The sequence below is a fragment of the Poromitra crassiceps genome (genome assembly GCF_964638095.1).
Source record: "Poromitra crassiceps genome assembly, chromosome: 11".
NCBI lineage: Eukaryota > Metazoa > Chordata > Actinopteri > Beryciformes > Melamphaidae > Poromitra > Poromitra crassiceps.
In genome coordinates this window covers 46077458-46100036 of record NC_139643.1, presented here as the reverse complement: position 1 = coordinate 46100036, position 22579 = coordinate 46077458, and the positions used below count along the sequence as shown (strand labels likewise).

Here is a 22579-nt window from a genome sequence, read left to right as displayed (position 1 = left end):
ACTATTGTGCATCTCTTCTTCCTCTTCTCCTCTTCCGCCATTATTTTTTCCAGTGTATTTTCAAGCAATGTATTGTAATGTATTAAGCCACTTTCAACACTTGGGACCTCACCAGCCACTGTTACCTTCTCCTCAACTGATGCGTCGACTTTTGGATTTTTTAACGCCAAACAATTATTTTTGGCTTTGGATTTTTTTATATCTTCAGGATTTGCTGGCATTTCACTGGCTTTTACATCACCTGCTCTGTCAGATATCAGCTGCTTGTCCTTCACTACTTTAGATTGATTCTTCTTACTTCCCATCATCTTCCCAACATCTTGTGGATTTTCATTCACTGGAGTTGTGAGGATGTCTTGACAATGTGAAACATGATCTATGACGTTATTCGTTATCTCTGTTGATTTTTCTACCGCACTTTCCTTTTTAACTGCCTTACATTTCTTTTTGCGTCTACATTTTGGTAAAGATATCACCTGTGAACCATCTATCAAAGATGTAATAAAACTATCTTCAGGTTGTGCGCTCACTCCTTGGACCATTCCGTCACGACTAACTGATTCGGTAGATGTTTTTTTCTGCTTTATTTTCTTGCATTCCCTGTCCTGATCCTTCTTGTTTTCTTGTGGATTTTCAGTGAAAGTGTTGCCAGGCTGCTGTTTCAGCCCCCTTCTCGTCCGTGTCTGCTCCAGTGATTTCTGAGCTGAATCCAGTGTTTTACCACTTGCCTTTCCCACATTTCCTTTTGCTTTACTATCGATTTCTTCGTCAGCTTCTCTTGCATGAACCAGCTGCTCCAAATATGTATTTTCCTCTCCAATACCATGAACAGAAGTCAGTATAGCGGGTTCCTTAGCATATTCCATGTATCTACTAGGGGGTTTCCGTTTCCTGCATGATTTTGTTGTTTTCATGGGTGTGACATGATTCTCATCTGAATCTTCCTTTACCTCTGTGGGAGGAAAATCAGGCTGCACTTCACACTTTTTATCCAAATCAGGATTTAGAGTTTCCTCTTCACTGGCCTTTCCTTCCTCTGTTCTGTCTTTTTTATTTTTTCCAGGATCCTTACTCCTGGATGTTTCCTCCTCCACTTGTCCCTCCACAGGGCGCACATCAAGATCTCCTCTTTCTTCTTCAACAGGGTCATTTGAAGCTACTGCAGATGCATTCTTAGTTTTCCTCTTTTGTCGTCTGGTCCTCTTTGAATTAGTCTTGTTAGCTAATGTCACTAGCACCGGTTCACAGGCTGGTTCAGTCTTAATGAGCGACGTCTCTGGGAACGAGTCAGAGTGATACGTCGCTCTGTAATCACAAAATGAAACAGAGGCAGCCATTTGACAAGATAACGGCACATTAATAGCATCTTCTATGCATTTTTTATTCTTAGCAGCAGGTTTTTGTGGTTTTGAAATGTCTGTACCTACTTTATTATGAGGTATTTCAGTTTGTTTTCTCTGGGAAATTCCATTTGTTGAGAGCAAATGCACAGCGCTTTGATTCTGGTTGTATTTCGATCTAGAAGCAGTGATTGTCTTTTTCTGATCTTCCTGTATGATCATGGTCGGGTCACTCTCTGCAGATGGAGGAGGGAGTGACTGATCCGTTACAGAGTCTGCTGAGGACAAACCTAGATAGGCTTTTGTTTTTGTTTGTGCGTTTTTCTTTCGAGATCTAATCTTTTCGTTTACATTTTCTGAGACAAAGTCCTGGTTTTCGGTTTTAACTGACACCTCATCACTGGGGGAAGCTAATAAAGAGGCACCTGCTGAGTCTTCTGACCTGATGATGGATTCATTAGTTTGTCTTGACAAATCTAATAATATAGTTTCAAAAGATACGTGTGGAGGCCTGTTCATATATTCCATATATTCCTTTAATTTTGGGCTGTGACGCTGTGTTCGGGCTGATCTTCTCGCGGGGATCGTCGGTGAAGCCGATGCTGTGATTTCTGTCTCTTTCTTCCTTTTCTTTACTTTGGCTGAAGTCTGGGAGGGCTGTGGGGAAAACAGTACATCCTTGTTACTGTCATTGTTTATGTCCCCCTCCTGAACTATAGCCAGCAGTTTAGTCATCTTCACCAAAGTCTTCTTCTTGAACCGTCGCCCAGGTCTCTTCTTCTGTTTCAGCACCTCTGCAGTGCTCTTCGCTCCAGATGTTTCCTTGTTGTGCATTTCTGCAGCTGTTGCGTGTTCAGTTACTGTTGTGAATGCTGCCACCTTGCTGTCATCCGTCTGAGTGACAGCTGACCCCAACAAAGCAGGGTTTGGAGAGGGAGAAGAAGAACCGATGTCCAAGTCATTGTTTACAGACTGACCATCCAGGCTGGAGCTGTTTGGTGACTGCAGGTCTGTCATTTCCTCTTCAACTGTTTCCACTGGGACTGAGACTGACACATGTTCCTCTTGGTCTGCATCCGGAGATATGCCATGATCATCGCTGGACAGAGGATCAAGCTGAGGTTCAGGTACCTGACTCCGTGGGGGGTCTGGATCCTGCCAGATCTCAGACAGAGAAGAAGAACTACACACCCTTTCCTCTCCACTTGATTTGCAGCAAACTCTGCAATGGATGCTCGTTTCTGCGGCCCGGTCATATTGTTGTCCGCAGATCTCACAAAAGTACGGCTGATTGTTAGCGTGTGTTTGTAAATGCAGAATATACTGGCACCTGTGACGGTGAAGTTGCTTGCAAATCTGACATTTGTAAGACATCGGGGTATTTATCTGTCCCTCGACACCCTGAGTTACCAGGAAGCCGTCAATATGAGTTGTGTTTGCGTCCTCGTCTGGTTTCTCACAGCACACTTTGGAGGCTTGATGCGAGCGTAGCGACGCGAGGCTCCTGAAGGCCTCTCCACACTCGGCACAGGAGAAAGGCGTCGGCCCAGAGTGACTCTGAGAGTGTCCTTTCAGCTCCTGGAGCTTAAGATGATTTATAGTTTCCTCTTTACCGGCCTTTTCTTTCTCCGGTCTTTCTTTTTGACTTTTTCTTTGACGTTTCCCTTTGGGTGGTTTCTCAGGATCCTTAGTCCTGGATGTTTCCTCCTCCACTTGTTCCTCCACAGGCTGCACATCAAGATCTCCTCTTTCTTCTTCAACAGGGGCATTTGAAGCTACTGCAGATGCATTCTTAGTTTTCCTCTTTTGTCGCCTGGTCCTCTTTGAATTAGTCTTGTTAGCTAATGTCCCTGTCACCGGTTCACAGGCCGGTTCAGTCTTAATGTACGGTGTCTCTGGGAACGAGTCAGAGTGATACGTCGCTCCGTAATCACAAAATGAAACCGAGGCAGCCATTTGACAAGATAACGGCACATTAATAGCATCTTCTATGCATTTTTTATTCTTAGCAGCAGGTTTTCGTGGTTTTGAAATGATGCCACCTACTTTATCATCAGCTGTTTTGCTTTGTTTTCCATTTGTTGAGAGCAAATGAACGGCGCTTTGATCCTGTCTGCACTTCGATCTAGATGCAGTGATTGTCTTTTTCTTATCTTCCTGTATGATCATGGTCAGGTCACTCTCTGCAGAAGGAGGGAGTGACTGATCCGTTACAGAGTCTGCTGAGGACAAACCTAGATAGGCTTTTGTTTTCGTTTGTGCGTTTTTCTTTCGAGATCTAATTTTTTCGTGAACATTTTCTGTGGCAAAGTCCTGGTTTTCGGTTTTAACTGACACCTCATCACCTGCTGAGTCTTCTGACCTGATGATGGATTCATTAGTTTGTCTTGACAAATCTAACAATATAGTTTCAAAAGATACGTGTGGAGGCCTGTTCATATATTCCATATACTCCTTTAATTTTGGGCTGTGACGCTGTGTTCGGGCTGATCTTCTCGCGGGGATCGTCGGTGAAGTCGATGCTGTGATTTCTGCCTCTTTCTTCGTTTTCTTTACTTTGGCTGAAGTCTGAGACAGATGGGGCTGTGGAGAAAACAGTACATCCTTGTTACTGTCGCTGTTTATGTCCCCCTCCTGAACTATAGCCAGCCGTTTAGCCATCTTCACCAAAGTCTTTTTCTTGAACCGTCGCCCAGGTCTCTTCTTCTGTTTCAGCAGCTCTGCAGTGCTCTTCGCTCCAGATGTTTCCTTGCTGTGCATTTCTGCAGCTGTTGCGTCTTCAGTTACTGTTGTGAATGCTGCCACCTTGCTGTCATCCGTCTGAGTGACAGCTGACCCCAACAAAGCAGTGTTTGGAGAGGGAGAAGAAGAACCCATGTCCAAATCATTGTTTACAGACTGACCATCCAGGCTGGAGATGTTTGGTGACGGCGGTGGTGACTGCAGGTCTGTCATTTCCTCTTCAACTGTTTCCACTGGGGCTGAGTCAGACACATGTTCCTCTTGGTCTGCATCCGGAGATATGCCATGATCATCGCTGGACAGAGGATCACGCTGAGGTTCAAGTACCTGACTCTGTGGCGGGTCTGGATCCTGCCAGATCTCAGACAGAGAAGAACTACACGCCCCTTCCTCTCCGCTTGATTTGCAGCTGTGACGCTGTGTTCGGGCTGATCTTCTCACGGGGATCGTCGTCTGTGAAGTCGATGCTGTGATCTCCGTCTCCTTCATTTTCTTTACTTTGGCTGAAGGCTGGGAGGGCTGTGGAGAAAACAGTGCAGCCCTGTTACGGTTGCTGTTGATTTTCCCCTCCTGAACTATAGCCAGCAGCTTGGCCAACCCCACCAAAGTCTGTTTCTTAAACGAACGACCAGGTTTCTCCTTCAGTGTCGGCACCTCTGCAATGCTCTTCGCTTCAGATGTTTCCGTGTTGTGTATTTCTGCAGCTGTGACTGTGGACTGTGGTATCATCACGTCATTGCAATCTCCTGCTATCTGAGGTGAACATGTTTGTTTCGTGCTCTTGTTGGCTCTGTCTTTTGGATCTCTGCGTGACTTCTTCTTCTGCTTTGAGATTTGAGCTTTACATACGTCTAAAACAGACATGGCGGCAGGGCTATTTCCATTTAAATCACATGTATTCTCATCTTTGAAAATGAGCTTGACTGAGCTCATTTTCTTGGATTCCGTCTGTATTTCTGGCGCTGTCATCGGCACGCAAAGCAACGGGGCTTCTTGTGCCAAAATAGGAACATTTGGCAAATTAGTGGACGCGTTAGCGTCTATTATTTTCTTGCATTTCCTGCCCTCGTCCTTCTTGTTTTCTTCTGGATTTTCAGTGAAAGTGTCGCCAGCCTCCTGTTTCAGCCCTCTTCTCGTCCGTGTCTGCTTCAGTGATTTCTGAGCTGCATCCTCCGTTTTACCACGTGCCTTTTCCACATTTCCCTTTGCTTTATTGTCGATTTCTTCCTCAGCTTCTCCTGCATGGACCAGCTGCCCCAAACATCTATGTTCCTCTCCAGTACCATGAGCAGGAGTCAGTGTAGCCGGTGTCTTAGCATTATCCATGTATTTACTGGGGAGTTTCCGTTTCCTGTATGGTCTTGTTTTCATGGGTGTCACATGACTCTCGTCTGAATCTTTCTTTACCTCTGGGGGAGGAAAATCAGGCTGCACTTCAGTCTTTTGATCCAAATCAGGATTTAGAGTTTCCTCTTCACTGGCTTTTTCTTTCTCTGTTCTTTCTTTTTTCTTTTTTCCAGGATCCTTAGTCCTAGATGTTCCCACCTCCACAGACTGGACATCAAAAGTGCTACAGTCTCTTTCTGCTGCCGCTGATATGTTTGATTCATTTTTTGCTTTCTTTTTGCCGGTTGAAGGATTCCGTTTTCCTTTGCTCAGTTCTTCATCAGTCTTCGCTGCTGCTATTCGACTTGAAGAAATCGCGTCTGCTGAATTAGTCGCAAGTGTAGTTTCTTTATTGTCATCGCCATTCTCTGTGCTTTTGATGGGAATCGTGTCACTAATGATGTCACTTTGATAAGTAAGCGGAGAAACCGATGGTTCACATTCTACCAAACGGCCCTTTGACGATTTCCTTCTTGGTGTTTCCGTGGCTTCTGAATCCCATCCTTGAGCGATTACAAAGAGTTTCGCCATTTTCACGAGTGTTTTCTTCTTGAAGCGCCGGCCAGATTTGAGCCTCTCGCGCTGCTGCATCTGACGAAGGACTGAACTGTACGACATATTCTCTACAACTGGTGCATGTTGATCATTCGGAGGATGCTGTAACATACACTGCCTTGGTTCGACAACTTTATTGGAGTGGATTGCATCTCCTTCCTTTGTGCTGAGAGGCAAAAACACCTCTGTGCCTTCCTTAAGAGTTGACGCTTCTCCACCTGCATTCATGACTGCATAACCTCTGCTCACTGCGTCTTGTGTTTCAATATTTGTCAGGCAGGATGGATGAGAACCTCCTACTAATAAGGGGGAGTTGTTTTGCATGACCTCAGCTGGGAGTTTCTCTGCAGCGGTGACCTGTCGACCTCGTGAGCGGATGTTCAGACGAAGCCCGTGTTTGTCGGGGTTTCTCTCCTCGTGGTATGCCTCGCTCCGAATCTGCTGTTAAATGAAAAAAGCAAAAAAAACAAAGCTACATCAGTATTATGAATGAAATCTGCCCCCCGTGAACTGCTGCTGATCTTCAACTGGAGATGACCCACCTTTGGTTCAGTCATTTTCTGAGGTGGAGATACTGTTCGAGGAAGCCTGTTGGACAGCCGTGATGTGGTCTGCTCTCTCGTCTTTCCTGATTCCCGTCTCATCAAAAGTCCTGTCCGTGTCAGGCTCAGCTCTCACCGCTGCTGTCCCATCTCTCCACCATTAGAGGATGGGGTGTCTACCTAATATCGCAAAATAGAGAATATTATTATATATTTATTTATTTTTTCAATTTTTTTTTATCCCATTAGTGCTAATTTTTATATTTTTTATTTTTTATTTATCCTGGTTGCTGCTCCACCCTCCGAGCTGAAACTGGCTCCATACTTCCTCTGAGACATGGGCAGTAACCAGCTGCTTCTTTTCACCTGACAGGGGAAGCTTCACCGGTAGGACATAGCACGTGGGACGATCACGCTATTCCAACGAGTTCCCCTCCCTCCGAACAGGCGCCCCGAACGACCAGAGGAGGCACCACTTCAGCGACCAGGATATTGCATGTTTTGGTGAGGGGTTCCTATATGAAGCAAACCCCCTAGGGGGCACGGGGAGAACATGCAAACTCCACAGAGAAAGGCCCTTTTGAGGACCCCACTCGAGGACGGGCACACACTCCTTCCGCGCCCCCCCAGGTGGGAATCGAACCCAGGACCTTCTAGCTGTGGGTGACGGCGCTGCCACTGCGGCACGGTGCCTCCCGAGAATATATTATCTCTAAAAGAATATTTCCTTGCATAATCCTAAAAATAAACAGACATCTGTGGTCATAAAAACATTAAATGAACTACACACACACAATGACAGCTGATGTCAACACTATATCACACAGTAGAGCATGTATACTGCGCTGAATACTTGCTGAAAAAAAAAAAAAAATCCTCGTTTGTAATCGAATTACTCACTATGGTTATTAAAATGAATCTTGAATATTTTGCAGTAGTTGACAAGAAGCTGCACAACTAAATCCTACATCACTTATTGGAAAAAGGGATTATGGCTTCACAGAAACCTGGCCTGATGTGACAAGTTAGGCTACATATCCCACAAATCACACTGGAAACAAATGTCTAAAATTGCAAAAAAAAATCTTGTTTAGGTAGGCTATAGCTTGATGGTTGAAAACTATCATCAGACATGCAGAATGTACGGTATTATGAAGGTTTTAAAAAGCTGATTGTGGCCATTGTTATTGCTAGATGAGAGCTTTACACCACTTTACAGTTCCTGAATATATCAGTTTGGTTTCGTGGTTTTTAAGACATGATGACTTCAATGTTCTCACTGTATGTGAGAAAGAGGTAGCCTAACAATACAATAAAAATAAAAATTATACCCTAATTGTGTTGCTTTCATTGGATCTGCTCTTATCTATTTTCAAAGTTGGACAATTGACCCAACGACCGGTGATTCTGTACAAATGATATGCAAATAATAGACACGCTTTTGGAAAGAAAAACGATAGCCTACTTAATTGAGTAGCAATACATGTGTTATTACCTCAGCCTTACAACGTGGATAGGCTAATAATAGCCTAATTGGTTCGAGACTAGGGAGGAGGAGAAGACAAGTGAAAGTGCACACACACAAAGCGATATTGGCCATCATTTGGTAATATATGCATTGCACTCAGTAAAATGTGTAGCCTATGTATTTTGCAGGCTGGGCCGTCTGTGTTTATTCTTACTGCTTTCATGAATAAGGACGAGACGCGAGATGATCCTCAGGATTTCCACGCGCAGCTCCAGTGTAGCGTTAACGACAACAGTCCTTTGCATCTTAAATGTAAAAATTGTGTGAATGTCCGATATTGCTTCGATGTGTTGTTTTCCTGCAGGAGGAGAGGAGCAGGAGCAGACCGGATTCGGAAACTGGGGAACACCCCCTTAACCCTCCCCCCCCCCCCCCCCCCCCCCCCCGTTCCTCCCCTCCTCGGCTCCTCCTCGTTCCCCCTTCTTCTCCTCTCAGTCCAATTTCACAGAGACAGTTGAGAGGCAATAATTCACTTCAAAGAATACATACATAAATAAATCAGTTAGGGGTTAGTTCCTGGAGTAATAGCCTTAATATATTTTTTTATTCCCCTTAGGATAATAATAATCTGTGTTTTTAGGCCTTCACACTCACAGAGCCATCGTGACATCATCAGCACTTGATTATGATGTCGTCTGCGATGTCATAATAGGGCATAACATTGTGACATCATCAGGGACATCATCAGCGATGTCATAGATAGACATGAGTAAACCGTTTTGCAGTCATTCATTTTGACAGTTATTGAGAGTTGATTTGAGTTAATGTTAATGCCAGTGATTGTGCTTTTAAATCCTGTTGACCCCTTTTCATCTGAAAGATTGATTTGATGATTGATGTACAACAGTGTAATGTTTAATGTTGGGGAAAGAAATGAATCAATAATTAATAAATTGGCTTCTGTGGGCTTTGAAAATAGCATTAGAAAGTGCTTAACTGCAATTAGCCATTTTCACTTCCCACCCAATTCACTAATTTTCTAAAATGCAAGAAGAATTTGTAATTCACAATTGTAATTGTAAAACAACAACAAAAATGCAGGAAGTAACACAGGTGCAAGCAAAACAGTAAGGAGGGCCCCATCACTGGATCACCAAATGGATTGGAAGTTGGAAACCTCCTCATTGCTTGCACCTGTGTTACTTCCTGCCTTTTAGACACAAAATGTGTGAATTGAGTGGGAAGTGAAAAAGTCTAATAGGTGTCTCAACCAATGAGCTCTGTGTCAGTGGTGTAGTGATGCCTGGAGAAGTGGACATACTACCTGATGACATCACAATTGCTTGAGTGACATCACAGATGACATCACAATAGAGTGCCAAAGTCATGCCGTCTTCCGGATTCAGCATACACACCAATGGATTTTCCATAGACATTTTGTAAAATGCTCATAAAAATAGTTTTACTTATTGGTCAAACCAATTACCAATTGAGCTATATTTAGAATCATATAAAATTCCAGTTGGTTGGGCGGAGGGGGGGCAAGACTAGGTGAAAGCTAACCATGCAGCATGTGTGTTACTGATGCTGATGATCTAATTTGCCTTCAGGGTTGTCAGTCAGTCAGTCAGTCAGGCAGCTGCCTGGCAAAAAAAGGTCAGAGTGAAATGTTAGTCTCTCCTGATTCAAATATAGCTGAATTGACCAGATGCGTATGCCGAACCCGGAAGAGGGTGTGACTAGGCACATGCTCGAGTGACATGATCACTGATGACATCACAATTGCTCGATTGAGTGACAGCATGATTGCTTGAGTGACATCACTGGTGACATCACTGATGACATCCCAATTACTCAAGTGACATCACAGGTGACATCATGCACTGATGACATCACAACTGAGTTAATCAAATGATAGCTAGATACGGTATTCATTCCTTAACTCTCAATAGCAATAGTTACACTATAGGGCAGGCTATAGAGGGGATTTGGAAGATAATGCTGACTGAAAAATAAGTGGGTACTTTGTGTGCGAACACCACCATCTGTGCGCCGCACGTGAAAGCTATGGCACGGTGAAACCAAACTACGTGCGATTACGTCGTTTGCGCAGCCAATAATATTTCTTCATAGTTTGTTTCGGCCAATGGAAGCCCGGAGATTATTAGTTTACATCCGGGACATTGGTTGTATTAGGTAGACGCTCTTCAGTGTTGTTGTCAGATATGTTCATCATGCTCAAAAAGATATATACATTTTATAACTGTTAATTCCCCTCACGATGAGCAGCCTTTGTAGAGAAGTCGTCACTCTTCAGTTGGGACACTATTCAAACTTTGTGGGGACGCACTGGTGGAATTTACAGGTGAGGAGTTTAGGCTAAGGCTAGCTAGCTTGCATGCATGTATGTATGCATGCATGCATGTGTTTTCAAAGGGTGTTTTTGTATTTGTCGGTTTAGCTAGCACTTGAAATGTAACGTTATGTGCAAGGTTTCTTTTAACATGAGATGGACACGACACCGCTACGCTAGCAAACGTGGGGTTAGCATACTTAGCTAGCAAGCCAAGTCTGCTAGCTAGTCATTACATGGATCAATAGTGACATGTCTGTATGGAAATCTCTTTTTTAGACTTGTGGTGCAAATTGGCAAATAGTCTTGAGGACAAGATGCAGCTCTAGTATGGAGCCCAGTGACTGGCAGTCTGTCTCTGAAATCTAGTCCTGATTATAAAACATTAGTAGCTAGTTATTATGTGCATGACTTGCACTTGAATAAAAATGTGCACTATTTTGGACAGTTAATGAGACAGTTCTTCTGTGGCTTTCTTTTTTCAGCAGGCTAGAACAAGAAAGGTCAAACAACATACACTTTTCTTTCTCTCCTACTTGAGGTCAATTCCAAATTGTGAAATGATTGTATTGTTGTGCACAACAACAAGCAATTAGGTTGGGACCTCTTAATGGGTTGGTTACCTGCCAGAGTGCCTAACTTTACAATGTGCAGGTGGCAATTTGTCATGCTTAGTGTTGTATGTGAACTTGTGTGAGATCTTCCATTACTATTGACTAAATAGATGGAGGGGAAACTTCTCAATTCTTATGTCTTTGATATACATGGACTCAGCCAGTTAAATGGTGGACATTTTAAACTTGCACTCACTGTGTTCTTTTTGTTTTCAGGATGCTTCCTTGTCATATGACCCAGAGTTGCCGCCAAGTGAGATCCAGAGCGATGTTGTGTTTCGAGAGGGACAGACGCTGGGCGGTCACGTCACTTACACTCCGCGCCTCATCGCCATGGATCTCAAGGGTAACTTAACATGATTTTGCTCAGGCCAAAGACATCCTCCTCTGTGCTGTGGTCTCTTGAACTTTGTTTACTGTTTTTGTGTTGTTTTGACAAAGATGTTTGCTGCTTTTAGTCCTAGTCTAATCCTGTCATGTAAGATTTTGTTTGTCAGTCGCTGACATTACCACAGTTTCATACGATGATGTTGACATGTGTGAAGCTAGCTCAGTAAGCTAAGCTTGTCATGTTTGTCATTCCTAAATATCTGTCTCTATGTTTCCTCCTCTGGTTCTCATTTGATTCTATACTAACTATGGTGTTCGGAACCTTTATTCCACCCGGTGTAACATCACACTGTATGACACCTGTATGACATCACACTGTATGATACCTGTATGACATCACACTGTATGATACCTGTATGACGTCACACTGTATGACACCTGCTCTCTCTGTTTGCCTCTCAATCTGTCTCTGTAACAGGAAGCCTTCAGACTCTACGGCAAGAGGGAAGTCTGTACGCTGACAAAGACACCACCACTTTCACATGGTAAATAATTGTGTGTGTGTGTGTGTGTGTGTGTGTGTGTCTGTGTCTGTGTCTGTGTCTGTGTCTGTGTCTGTGTCTGTGTCTTTGATGTGTCAGGTGATATGAGTGGCTGTTCAGAGGTATAGTTTTCTATGAAACGGCACATATGAAACGGCACATTCTGGTCCGGCAACACTTTGACTATGATGATCATGCATTCATTGGCAATCGATTTTGGCAATCAATTTTTGTCTCAATACTGTGTTGAGAGCTAAATTAGAAGGAATTGTCTTTATGAACCAAACCCATTATCAGAGGCTATATCAGAAATCACTAGTTTTTCTCTCCTATTAATATAAAATATGTGTTGGACCCAGAAGTGTTGATTGTGCGCCTAGTGTCTGGTGTATGTACTATGAAACTGTGCTATATCTGGCAGGGAGGGAGACATCATGATGCATGAAGAAAGTCCTCCAACAAAGAACTTCTTCCTCCAAGATCTGGACAAGCTGGATGTGAGTATTTACATGCGGCAGCAGGCAGGACACTGATGACTTTATATTTTCCAGTATTGTCTTGAGACATTGATGACAAGCATTTGGTATCATCGGTACATTCATACGTGCATAGTTTTGACGCTCCTCATATTAGTGCCTCATCCTGACCGCTGTCTTTGTCTCCAGAAGGGGGATATATTGGCTGATGATTTTGCTGATTTTGCCTCCAGCTCCCGGCCTCAGTGCTCAAGTAAGTGACTCGTTTAGACTCAGCATTAACTGTTATTATCAATTTCAATTAACAAAATATCGTTAGGCACAGCACAGCAGTAGCCACTCGCTCATCTGACCAGGCTGTGGAAACTCTCCCGTTGGCAGGTTCGGTGAAAGTGGAGACAGTGAACAGCCGCCTGGATCGTGTCCAGAAGGTCTACAGGCTGGAGGGCAGCATCAGGGTTTGGTCGGACTTCCTCAGGATCCACCTGCACCCTCGCACCATCTCCGTCATCCACCAGTACAACCATGACGGGTGAAGAGCCGCACCACATTTACTACACTTTGTTGGGGGAAAGGTGGGCATGTTTTGGGGTTGACAGGGTTATTTGTGGGGTGGGATTATGTTCCACCACTCAAGACTGATTGATATTGAAATGCAGAGTTTCACTGGAAATGTTTTTTTACTCTTTTACAAAATGAAGAAAGTAAAGCACATAATAATAATAATACTACTACATGTTATTTGTATAGCATCTTTTTAACAGTGTTAGAAAAAGTCCTTCTTAAAGCAAGTACAAAATACAGCAGTAAGACAGAATAAAATAACACATAAAATGATGTAAGGAAGCGATAGAAAGATATTACGGTACTGTATTGTTACTACTATAAGACATTTGCTCACAAAATAATCATGTTTAATAGGATCGATTTGCATGCGTTTCATTTTTTAACGAAGTCTGCCAATCAAACCATGAATCATTTATATTGTTTGTAGTGATGACATAAACAGATCTGAAGTGACCAGTCAGTCTCAACAACCTGTGTGTGCGCACGTGTGTGTGTGTGTGTGTGTGTGTGTGTGTGTGTGTGTGTGTGTCCAGGGAGGCTGATCGTCTCGAGGGGTTTGACCAGGGAGAGTCTCTGCTGAACGGGCCAGTGCTGGAGGAGCTGGAGGACAAGCTGCACTTCTTCGTAGAGGAGTGTGATTATCTTCAGGTAATGCTGCTCCCCAGCTCTCCCCCGCTTTCATGTGAAATACTTCTTCTGCACTGTAATCTCTTACGGAAGCACCCCGTCTTCTTCTTCTGCACTGTAATCTCTTACGGAAGCATCCCCCCATATATTAGCTCTAGACTCACTCATCTTCCTCTTCTTCCTCCCAGGGCTTCCAGGTGCTGTGCGACCTGGCCGACGGCTTTTCAGGCCTGGGTTCAAAGGTCACAGAGATGCTGCGGGACTCTTATGGCGGGAGAGGCATCCTGACCTGGGGCATGGCACCCGTCAGTCACCCAAATTCAGTGAGTGACAAAATCGCTTTGGAGGCACAGTTGTATATAAGCACATTCTTTGTCCTAACGGCATTGCTTCTGTTGAATCAGACTCCAATGAAGGACCTGTACCACCTGATAAACTGCGCCTTAGGGACGGTGCACCTGGCCAATCACAGCTCTTTCTTCTGCCCTTTGACCTTGCGTGGCGGCCTGGGCAGACGACCCGCCTCTCCCATGGCGTTCCCCCACCTGACGTACGATGTGAGTCTCGCTCAAGCTGTCCGCTTAGTTTGTTCTCCAGCTCTCCTTTCCACCTCGCACGGTTAAAAGAAAAGAGGTTTTAACTCTAAATTATTTGCTAGACTTTTCAGAAGATGTTACAGCACTATGATGGTGCTGTTGATTTGCTTTTCTTCCACTATACACACTACAGGGTTCCTACACTCCTGGAAAACCTGGTAAAAAGCCATGTCAGATGAAAAATGATAGAGAGGGATAGAAGTTTCAGAAAAGTCACGACATTTTATTTGTTGAATACTGGCAATTGTCACAAAAAGCTGTAATGTAGCTGGCTCAGAAACTGAAACTATTGTTGGTTAAAATAGTATTATAATCCTTGATTTTTAAAGTGAAAAACAAGCTACGTAACTGATGGTTATTTTTTTATTCTGTCTCATTAATCTTTTGACTAAGGGGAATTTGAAAAGGAGTCATGGAGAAGTCATGGAAAAGTTTTGGCATTTCATCAGTGAAAAGCTGTGAGAACCCTGTATATAATTGTGTCTGGCTAATGGTGTGTGTGACGTTTCTCTTTGTGTTTCCCTTGGTGTCAGCCATCACTGTGGTACCACTCCAGCTCGGTCCTGGCTCTGGCCCTGGACTCGCTCACCCTGCCTTACAGGCTGAGGGACAACAGCGTCCCCATGTGGCAGGTGGCCGACACACTGGCCGTATCGGGGAGAAAGGTGACTTCATGTCTTCAGATCAGCTCTACAGCGTCTGTTCATGTGGTCAACTCATGCGTCGATCCACGTCATGTCGGACTCTGAAGAAGAAATGTTGCTCCAACTTGGAACGTGTTTAACTCACTGGAACGCACGTCTCCAAAGTTATTTTTATTTCTGAATCTGAAATCAACCATAAGTGAACTGCAGAATACCATTACCTAGTGATGGGCGGACTCAAAAGAGTGTTTGACACTTTTGCGACACACTCCCGTGTGGAAACACAGTAGCCAAGTCACGTGACTTCAGCAAACGAGGCTTTGTTGCGTCACACCGTTTTAAAACGAGTCCGCGTTTTGGTGTTTGGACGCTAGGGGGTCGAGCCCCTTTGTCAAATGTATGGCAACTACTGATCTTGAATCAGTTGTCATAACTTAGGCTCTTAGGAACTGATTGATTCAATCGAGATTTGGCTGATCTGCAGTCAGTTATTCCAGGTTTCCTGCAGATCAACTGATCAACTTATCTGCTAATATTTACAATAGTTTTGCAATTTGCTTTCATCAGATGCGCCCCGGTAGCTCACTGCGTAGCATGCAAACTTCGTTGCATGTCGTCCTCTGTCTCACCCATACCTTTTCTCTCGCTCTACTTTTGCAGTATTCCCTGCACAAATTAAGATGTAACCATATAGGTTAAATGCCTTCTTATATAATTTATGTCTATACATTTTAAAGAACATGCATATTGGTTGATATTCTATATAAGGTAAGATACCATATAACATACTACCATAGCCTACATAAATGCCATGATATCATGAAAATGATTAAAACACAACCATATGAAGGCCTCCATATTCTACATATAACTTCCGCTCAGTTTATTTCAGGATATCTAACACTACTCTCAAATGATGCAACTTCCAAATCGTTGAATCATTATTGGTGTTGGTTTTGGGTCTTCCCATTGCACTTGACCACCAGATGTCGGCAGTGAGCAGTGTTTCGAGCATTTCGAAAACAGTGAATCTTTTTCCGAAGCAATCTGATCAAAGCTTCAGAAAGCCTCGCTTCTCCCATCACTACCATTACCTAGTACTTAATTGATTACCGTGAATATAAGGGATCATTTTAATCATTGTAATGCTTTTTCTGATATTATCTCAGACTGCCAGCATACTGTGGCTTCGCTGTAATGTATTGGTGGCTGTGTGAGGCTGATAAACAGCTTCTACCAGTTGGCAGGTCATATTCTTAGTCAATTCAACATGACGTGAATGCAACGTGAGCCCAAGACCACCAAGCACACACATGCAAAGGTTTTAACACAATCGGATAACTGAGCGCATTGAATGAGATCCTCTGCCTCCTGTAACCACCAAATCCAGTGCAGCCGTAAAGAAAAGACCGTGCCGGAGGATGAAAAAGAAACAATATGCCTTTTCTTCAAGCTTCCTTTAGTTTTGACGGGATAATTTTGAATTCCAGGTGGTGGCTGCTTACGGTGCCATTCCCTTTGCCATGATGCACGGCAGCTCTCTCCCCGACGCCCTGAGTGTCTGCGCAGATGCGTTACCGTGGAAACCCCTGTCGGCTTGCTCGGAGCTCGGCGACGGCCGATGCTATGGCCAGCTGGTGACGCTCAAGGGATTTGAGGGCCAGAGGCTAGTCAGGTCAGACGTTTTGCATCAGTTGATTGCCATGTTGTGGTTGTTCACTGAAACTGTATAGATCTATACAGGATATGTACTGTATAGATGCCAGGAAGAGGAAATTATTACTATTATTATGTGGTGCTGCTGAAATAACCGGTCTATCTTCACAGCAAGCACCTTTTAGATGAACCCTGTTCTTTGTGCTTATTTGCACAAATGAAAATGAAAATGTTACATCTTGACAATTTCACTGTTCACCTGAAGATGGCCTATCATGATCTTCTCACCATGAAATTGTAAAATAGAAATTGCAGTGAAGCTGAAAGACTGAAATCCATGCTGTAGATCATTTTCTCTGTTTCTGCAACTTCGATACGTAGGAAATCTATCAAGGAATCAGGGTCCACACTCCACAATTAGCACCAGCCACTAGCCAAGTGCTGGTAAAATGTGCAAGTGGCTAGTAGATTTTTCGACCCTGCTAAGTGTCACTAGAACTAACAGGGGCGGCTTTAGCTCAGGAGGTAGAGCGGGTCGGCCAATGACGCAAGGGTTGGCGGTTCGATCCCCGCTCCCTCCCAGCTGCTGTCGTTGTGTCCTTTGGCAAGACACTTAACCCTCCTTGCCTCGTATGATTGGTATGACTGGTATGAATGTAGACATGAATGGTATGATTGGTATGAATGTAGACATGAATGATGGTGGTTCGGAGGGGCCGTTGAGCGCCAATGTGTGGCTGCCACGCTTCTGAACCACCGGTACGAATGGTGTGAACGAATAATGATTCTGTGTAAGCGCTTTGAGCCTTGGAAAGGCGCTATATAAATCCAATCATTATTATTATTATTATTATAACAACACGTGTCTCTAAATAGACTGTATAAAACTAGGTGACTCTTACAGCTTGGCTAAAATTACCCCCCAATTTATGACACATGAATGCACTGCATTCTTTTAATAGTAATATTGCAATCATGTCTGTTTCACAAAATAAGCAGTTGGGTTAAGATGAAGAGCAATGAAACGGTTTAACTTTTCTCACTCTCTGGTGCTGAAACGTGATATGGATTCTAGTTCACAGCAAATCATTACATTCTCTGGCTAGTTGACTAATCAATAGAAACACAAATCAAGTCACGACAGCCAAGCTGAACCTGGCTAGTAGACACAAGGGATCCGTCTACGCTCAGGCCAAACATCAGCAAAAAAATAATAATAATCTTTTACTATGCTGAAATGCTGTGATCTCTGCCTCCAGCTCTCTGACTCCAGGAACTCAGCCGCCCACCGATCTGCACAGCCTGCACAGTGGAGAAGACATCCTGGCATCCTACATCAGCTCCTTCTACCCCACAGCACCTCTGTGAGTCCCCACACACAGACACATGCTGATAACACACAAGCAGGACTTGAGTTCAACCGGCTAAGTGACTCTGCTCTCTCTTTCTCTCCCTCTGCATCGCGGCCACACAGCGCCCTGCAGCTGGTTTCCACCCCCAGCAAGCTGACTGCGCCTTTCCCACAGATATTCAACCCTTCCCTCGGTGCTCAGGGATTCTTTCCGAGCCGCGCCCCGCCCCCGGGCTGTGAGTACACCTTGATTCCACTAGGTGTCCCTCTGCTCTCTTGATTGGGACGCTGTTGTGCTTTCTTGCAGGCATTCTTAGCTCAAATATGTGGCTGGTCGCCTAGGTAACCCACATTGTTTAGCCCCCCCCCCCCCCCCCCCCCCCTCTCTCTCTCTCTGGTCCTGGACGGGTGACACTCACACAGCTAAAGCAAGCTACCAGCTATCTGGAAAAAAATAATGAATGAAAAAATAACGAATGAAAGTGTGTCCTCACTGTTGAAATAATTATTAGACAATGTGTGTTCAGATGCTGCGGTGATGTGAAGTCAAGTTACAACAGTTTGTTTTTCCATGTCAAAACATTGAAGACCACCACCTAGACCTTTTCCCTTGAAATGTCCTTGAAATGTATCATTACAAAAGAGTAGCAACCCTGTATATACTGGAGTGGAACATATGTTGAACTGCAGACCTTTAGGCCAACATGTTATATATAACATGTTACATAGGCTACTGTGCCAGCTCACTCTCCTCTTTAGGAGTCAGGTTGCATCGTAAACCTCTGTCCCCGTCTGTCTCTGCAGCTCCCTCTTAAACCTCTGTCCCTGTCTGTCTCTGCAGCTCCCTCTTAAACCCCTGTCCCTGTCTGTCTCTGCAGCTCCCTCTTAAACCCCTGTCCCCGTCTGTCTCTGCAGCTCCCTCTTAAACCCCTGTCCCCGTCTGTCTCTGCAGCTCCCTCTTAAACCCCTGTCCCCGTCTGTCTCTGCAGCTCCCTCTTAAACCCCTGTCCCTGTCTGTCTCTGCAGCTCCCTCTTAAACCCCTGTCCCTGTCTGTCTCTGCAGCTGCCTCTTAAACCTCTGTCCCTGCTGTGTAGGAAATTTAAAAAATATTTTGGGAGCAACTTTTGCCCCCACACTCTAAAAACTGGGGGCATTTACAAAATTTTGGGGGCACTTTAAAAAATAGTAATTAGTATATAAAGTTGCTCAAGCGTAGCGTGAACAATAGCGCTGTTTGGGAGAATGTGTTCTTCATAGGGGTGTCACAATATATCGTCCCACGAAATTTCGCGATAGTAAAACGTCACGATATGTATCGTTGAGATAAAATCTCATATCGTGGAGAAAAAAAAATAAAATAAAATAAAATAAAAAAAAATCCAAAAATAGACAAAGAAATGTCTTTGTTTGTTGAAGTTCAATGTGTGGAAAGTAGTTCAGTTGAACAAGTCTCTGAAGAGACACATGAGAAGTTATACAGGAGAGAAACCATTCAATTGAGTTTCTGGCAAAACTGTTTACTTGACAGGAAAAACTGAAGATGCATAAAAAATAGACTAAGAAAAGTCTTGTTGTTTGAGTTTGAAGAAAAACTGAAGATGCATAATGAGAATTTATACTGCTGAGAAACCTTTTACCGGTAGTTCAAAGTAAATCTAAGTGACGGTGTAACTCATTCTATTTCAAGATAAGCCTTATCTCCAATCTCATGTTTTTTCTAGTTGTTATTGTAATAACAATTTCCCACAACAGCATGTTTTGTATTTGTGCATTTCAAATAAAATACTACTTTTCCAGTCATATATTGTCATTATTCAAGTTTAAAAAAATATTGTTAAAATCGTATCGTATCGTATCGTTATCGTGAACCCAGTATCGTGATACGTATCGTATCGTGAACTGAGTGTATCGTGACACCCCTAGTTCTTCATCATCATCTTCTGTCAACCAGCTTGCAGGTGCTGAGTGTTAGACATGGAAATTAAATGAATTTAATGAAATAAAATTATCAAAATATTGGAGGCAATTTTTTGTCCCTGGATCATGGTTTTTAGGGGCATTCTGAGATTTATTGGGGACATTTTTGCCCTTGTTGTCCCTGGCTAAATTCCTACACTGTGTCCCCATCTGTCTCTGCAGCTCCGGTCCCAGCAGTCTTGTCCGCTCCCGTCTTGACGTCCCTGCAGTCGGGCCCCGCGATGGGCCCGTGGCTGTCGGAGCTGCACCGCGGTGCCAGCTCCCTGAACATCCGCCGCATCCTCTCCCAGGGGCACGAGATGGCCGAGTACCAGGAGGCCCTGGAGCAGCTCCGCCTCCTGGCCCGGTGTTACCGCGACGACAGCGGCGGGATGGCGCGCTCTTCGTCTGAGGATGACGACGACGACTGACATTGTGACAGTCTGTGTGAGAAGGGTTCATGGTGTCTGGATAGACAGATCTCCGCTAAGCCTGTCAGTCCATCCACTTTGTTGTTTACTCAAGGTAGTGTTGCAGTCAAGTCACTATATCTCGAGTCTGAGTCGAGTCTCGAGACACCAAAGGAGGGGTCTGTGTCGAGTCCCCATTACCCGAGTCCAAGTCGAGTGAGTCCGGAGATCCTGAACATGAGCATGAATCCATATGTAGGTGGAACACACGTGCCTGCACCTGTAAGAAACGGAATCATGTCTCATAGCTATCAATATCTTATCAATTAACAAGTCCGAATCCTCGTCTCCAACTTCCGAGTCTGAATGCATGAATGCTCAAGTCTGAGTCCAGACACAAGTCCTGCACATGAGTCCAGGACCCGGACTCCAGTCCGACTCGCCTCTACTACAACACGGGTGAATGTTTACTTTATTGTCCCGTGAGGGGAAATTACGGTAGTTGTTTGCCTGCAGATCTAGGCAGCATTCTCACAGATACAGGGAGATGAACAGCAGTCTAATGCCCAATCCCAATTCAGCCCTTGGCCTAGCCCCATATGTTCCGCTGCTTTCTGTTCCTCTGTGATCCGCTGAATAAGTGTCCAAATGTTCATGTCATTCTGGCCAATACTCCACTTCTGCATTTCAGTCTGGAATATGGAATATCTTTCAATAATCTTTATGACTAAAAGGCTACATTGAAGTAGAAATTTAAATAATTAACTCATTGGTTTTGGATTTATTTAGCTTCAAGACTGCATTTTTGTTCGTGTGACCTTCAACACAGGCTTTGAGAATCCCGGGCCACTTACTGATACTTATGCTTAAATTAACCCACTCATATTCTGGTTTATTTCAAGAAAAACATTTCGGCTAGTGGAAATTCTAATTGGCTGGTAACTTTAAAATCTAGCAGCCATATTGGCAGGTGGTCAAAACAGTTAATTTCAAGCCCTGAGAGCAGGTGGTGACATAGGAGTGAGTGAGTGAGAAAAGGATCAAATATTGGTGGTTAAGACTGAATAATGACATCACAACTGTTAATTTAAAATTAGTTATTCCTCTAAACCTGGCTTCAAATGCCCCAAATTTTCCGCGCTGGCGCCGTTCGGGCCTCAGCAAAACCTGGTAGCGAGGACATTTTTTGTGGCCCTCTCTATCATCAAAGTTGCCCATCCATGGGTTACGGCATGACATTATTTGTTCGGCCCCCGGGAACAATCTGGGTTTCTCATGTGGCCCCCCATCAAAAATAGTTGCCCACCCCTGCTCTAAACCAAGGGCTGAGAAGGAAATCAACCAAAAATTAACCAAAAGTTACAAACGTTTATATAGCTATCTGAGTTTAATGTGGATACTGAAAGGACTGGATGTTCTGGATGTGTGGCATTTGTTTGTGGCAACATTTCAGGGGGAAAAAGGCTCTGTGCTGCGGCTCTCCCACGTGTGTGTGTGTGTGTGTGTGTGTGAGAGAGAGAAGGAAGTCAATGTCGACTTTGATAAGGATATACAGTACATGTGTGATGTATGGATGGAGCATTATGAGAATGTACAGACTGTGGATACATTTCTTCTGATGACTTTGTATACAGAATTAAATGTATTTGATACTAAATTCTGTTTTCAAGAAGTACACTTTTATTATATTTACATTGACTGATGTCACCTCTGTTCTGGGTATAAGTAGCGTGAATCTCAGACACACTGGATTGTTAGTCCAGGCATTTTACGCAAATATGTGGATCAACCTCACACTAATTGCAACAAAACCAAACTCAACTGATTTTGTATCCTCAATATGTCCTCAATGAAGGAAAAAAAGTGTTAAGTAATGTTAAGTAAGTAGTGTAAGTTAATGTATGAAGGGAAAGTTTTGAAAATGACCTAAATATGATGGTAGCCTATGGAAGCCTTTTTTTTTTTTTTAATGTGATATAAATCTCATCACTTATATGTGTTTTTTGCTTCAAGGAGAAAATAAAAAATAATAAAAAAAATGTTAAAAAATAAATAAAAAAACGTTTTTGGTAGCATCATATGGGTAATTTTCAAAAATTTCCCTTCATACATTTCCTTAACACGTTTTTTCCTTCATTGAGGACATATTGAGGATACAAAATCAGTTGAGTTTGGTTTTGTTGCAATTAGTGTGAGGTCAAGTGACATTTTTACTGGACTATGTTTGCAAGACCGCTTAAAGATGATAAATTGAAGGTTGTTACCATGTTGGGAAATTAAATTGAGACTTGGGATCAGAAGATTCCAGGTTTAGGAATAGGAATGAATGATTAACACTTAACATAAACTCAAAGCAAGTTTACATATACTTACACTGTATAGGTATAGATTTTTTTTCTTATAGACATATGTAAATAGCAGTT

General features: G+C 43.5%; 1 protein-coding gene across 1 annotated transcript; it reads left to right on the top strand.

The window, feature by feature from the left end:
• The first annotated feature begins 10285 nt into the window (after nucleotides 1-10285).
• On the top strand, nucleotides 10286-22533 carry msto1 (misato mitochondrial distribution and morphology regulator 1). The gene is made up of 14 exons (XM_083646741.1): nucleotides 10286-10398; nucleotides 11217-11346; nucleotides 11809-11875; nucleotides 12294-12369; nucleotides 12538-12601; nucleotides 12730-12880; nucleotides 13449-13563; nucleotides 13731-13865; nucleotides 13947-14099; nucleotides 14672-14803; nucleotides 16273-16457; nucleotides 17698-17802; nucleotides 17913-18025; nucleotides 19930-22533. The coding sequence occupies exons 1-14, from the start codon at nucleotides 10315-10317 to the stop codon at nucleotides 20175-20177; spliced, it is 1758 nt and encodes a 585-aa protein (XP_083502867.1). The 5' UTR covers nucleotides 10286-10314; the 3' UTR covers nucleotides 20178-22533.
• The last annotated feature ends 46 nt before the right edge of the window (nucleotides 22534-22579 follow it).

Bases quoted from the DNA above. Each gene is read 5' to 3' on its own strand.
- msto1 (XM_083646741.1), top strand. From the start codon at position 10,315: ATGAGCAGCCTTTGTAGAGAAGTCGTCACTCTTCAGTTGGGACACTAT. The intron at 13,564-13,730 runs GTAATGCTGCTC...TCTTCCTCCCAG, and splicing joins AGGAGTGTGATTATCTTCAG to GGCTTCCAGGTGCTGTGCGA. The intron at 14,804-16,272 runs GTGACTTCATGT...TTTGAATTCCAG, and splicing joins TGGCCGTATCGGGGAGAAAG to GTGGTGGCTGCTTACGGTGC.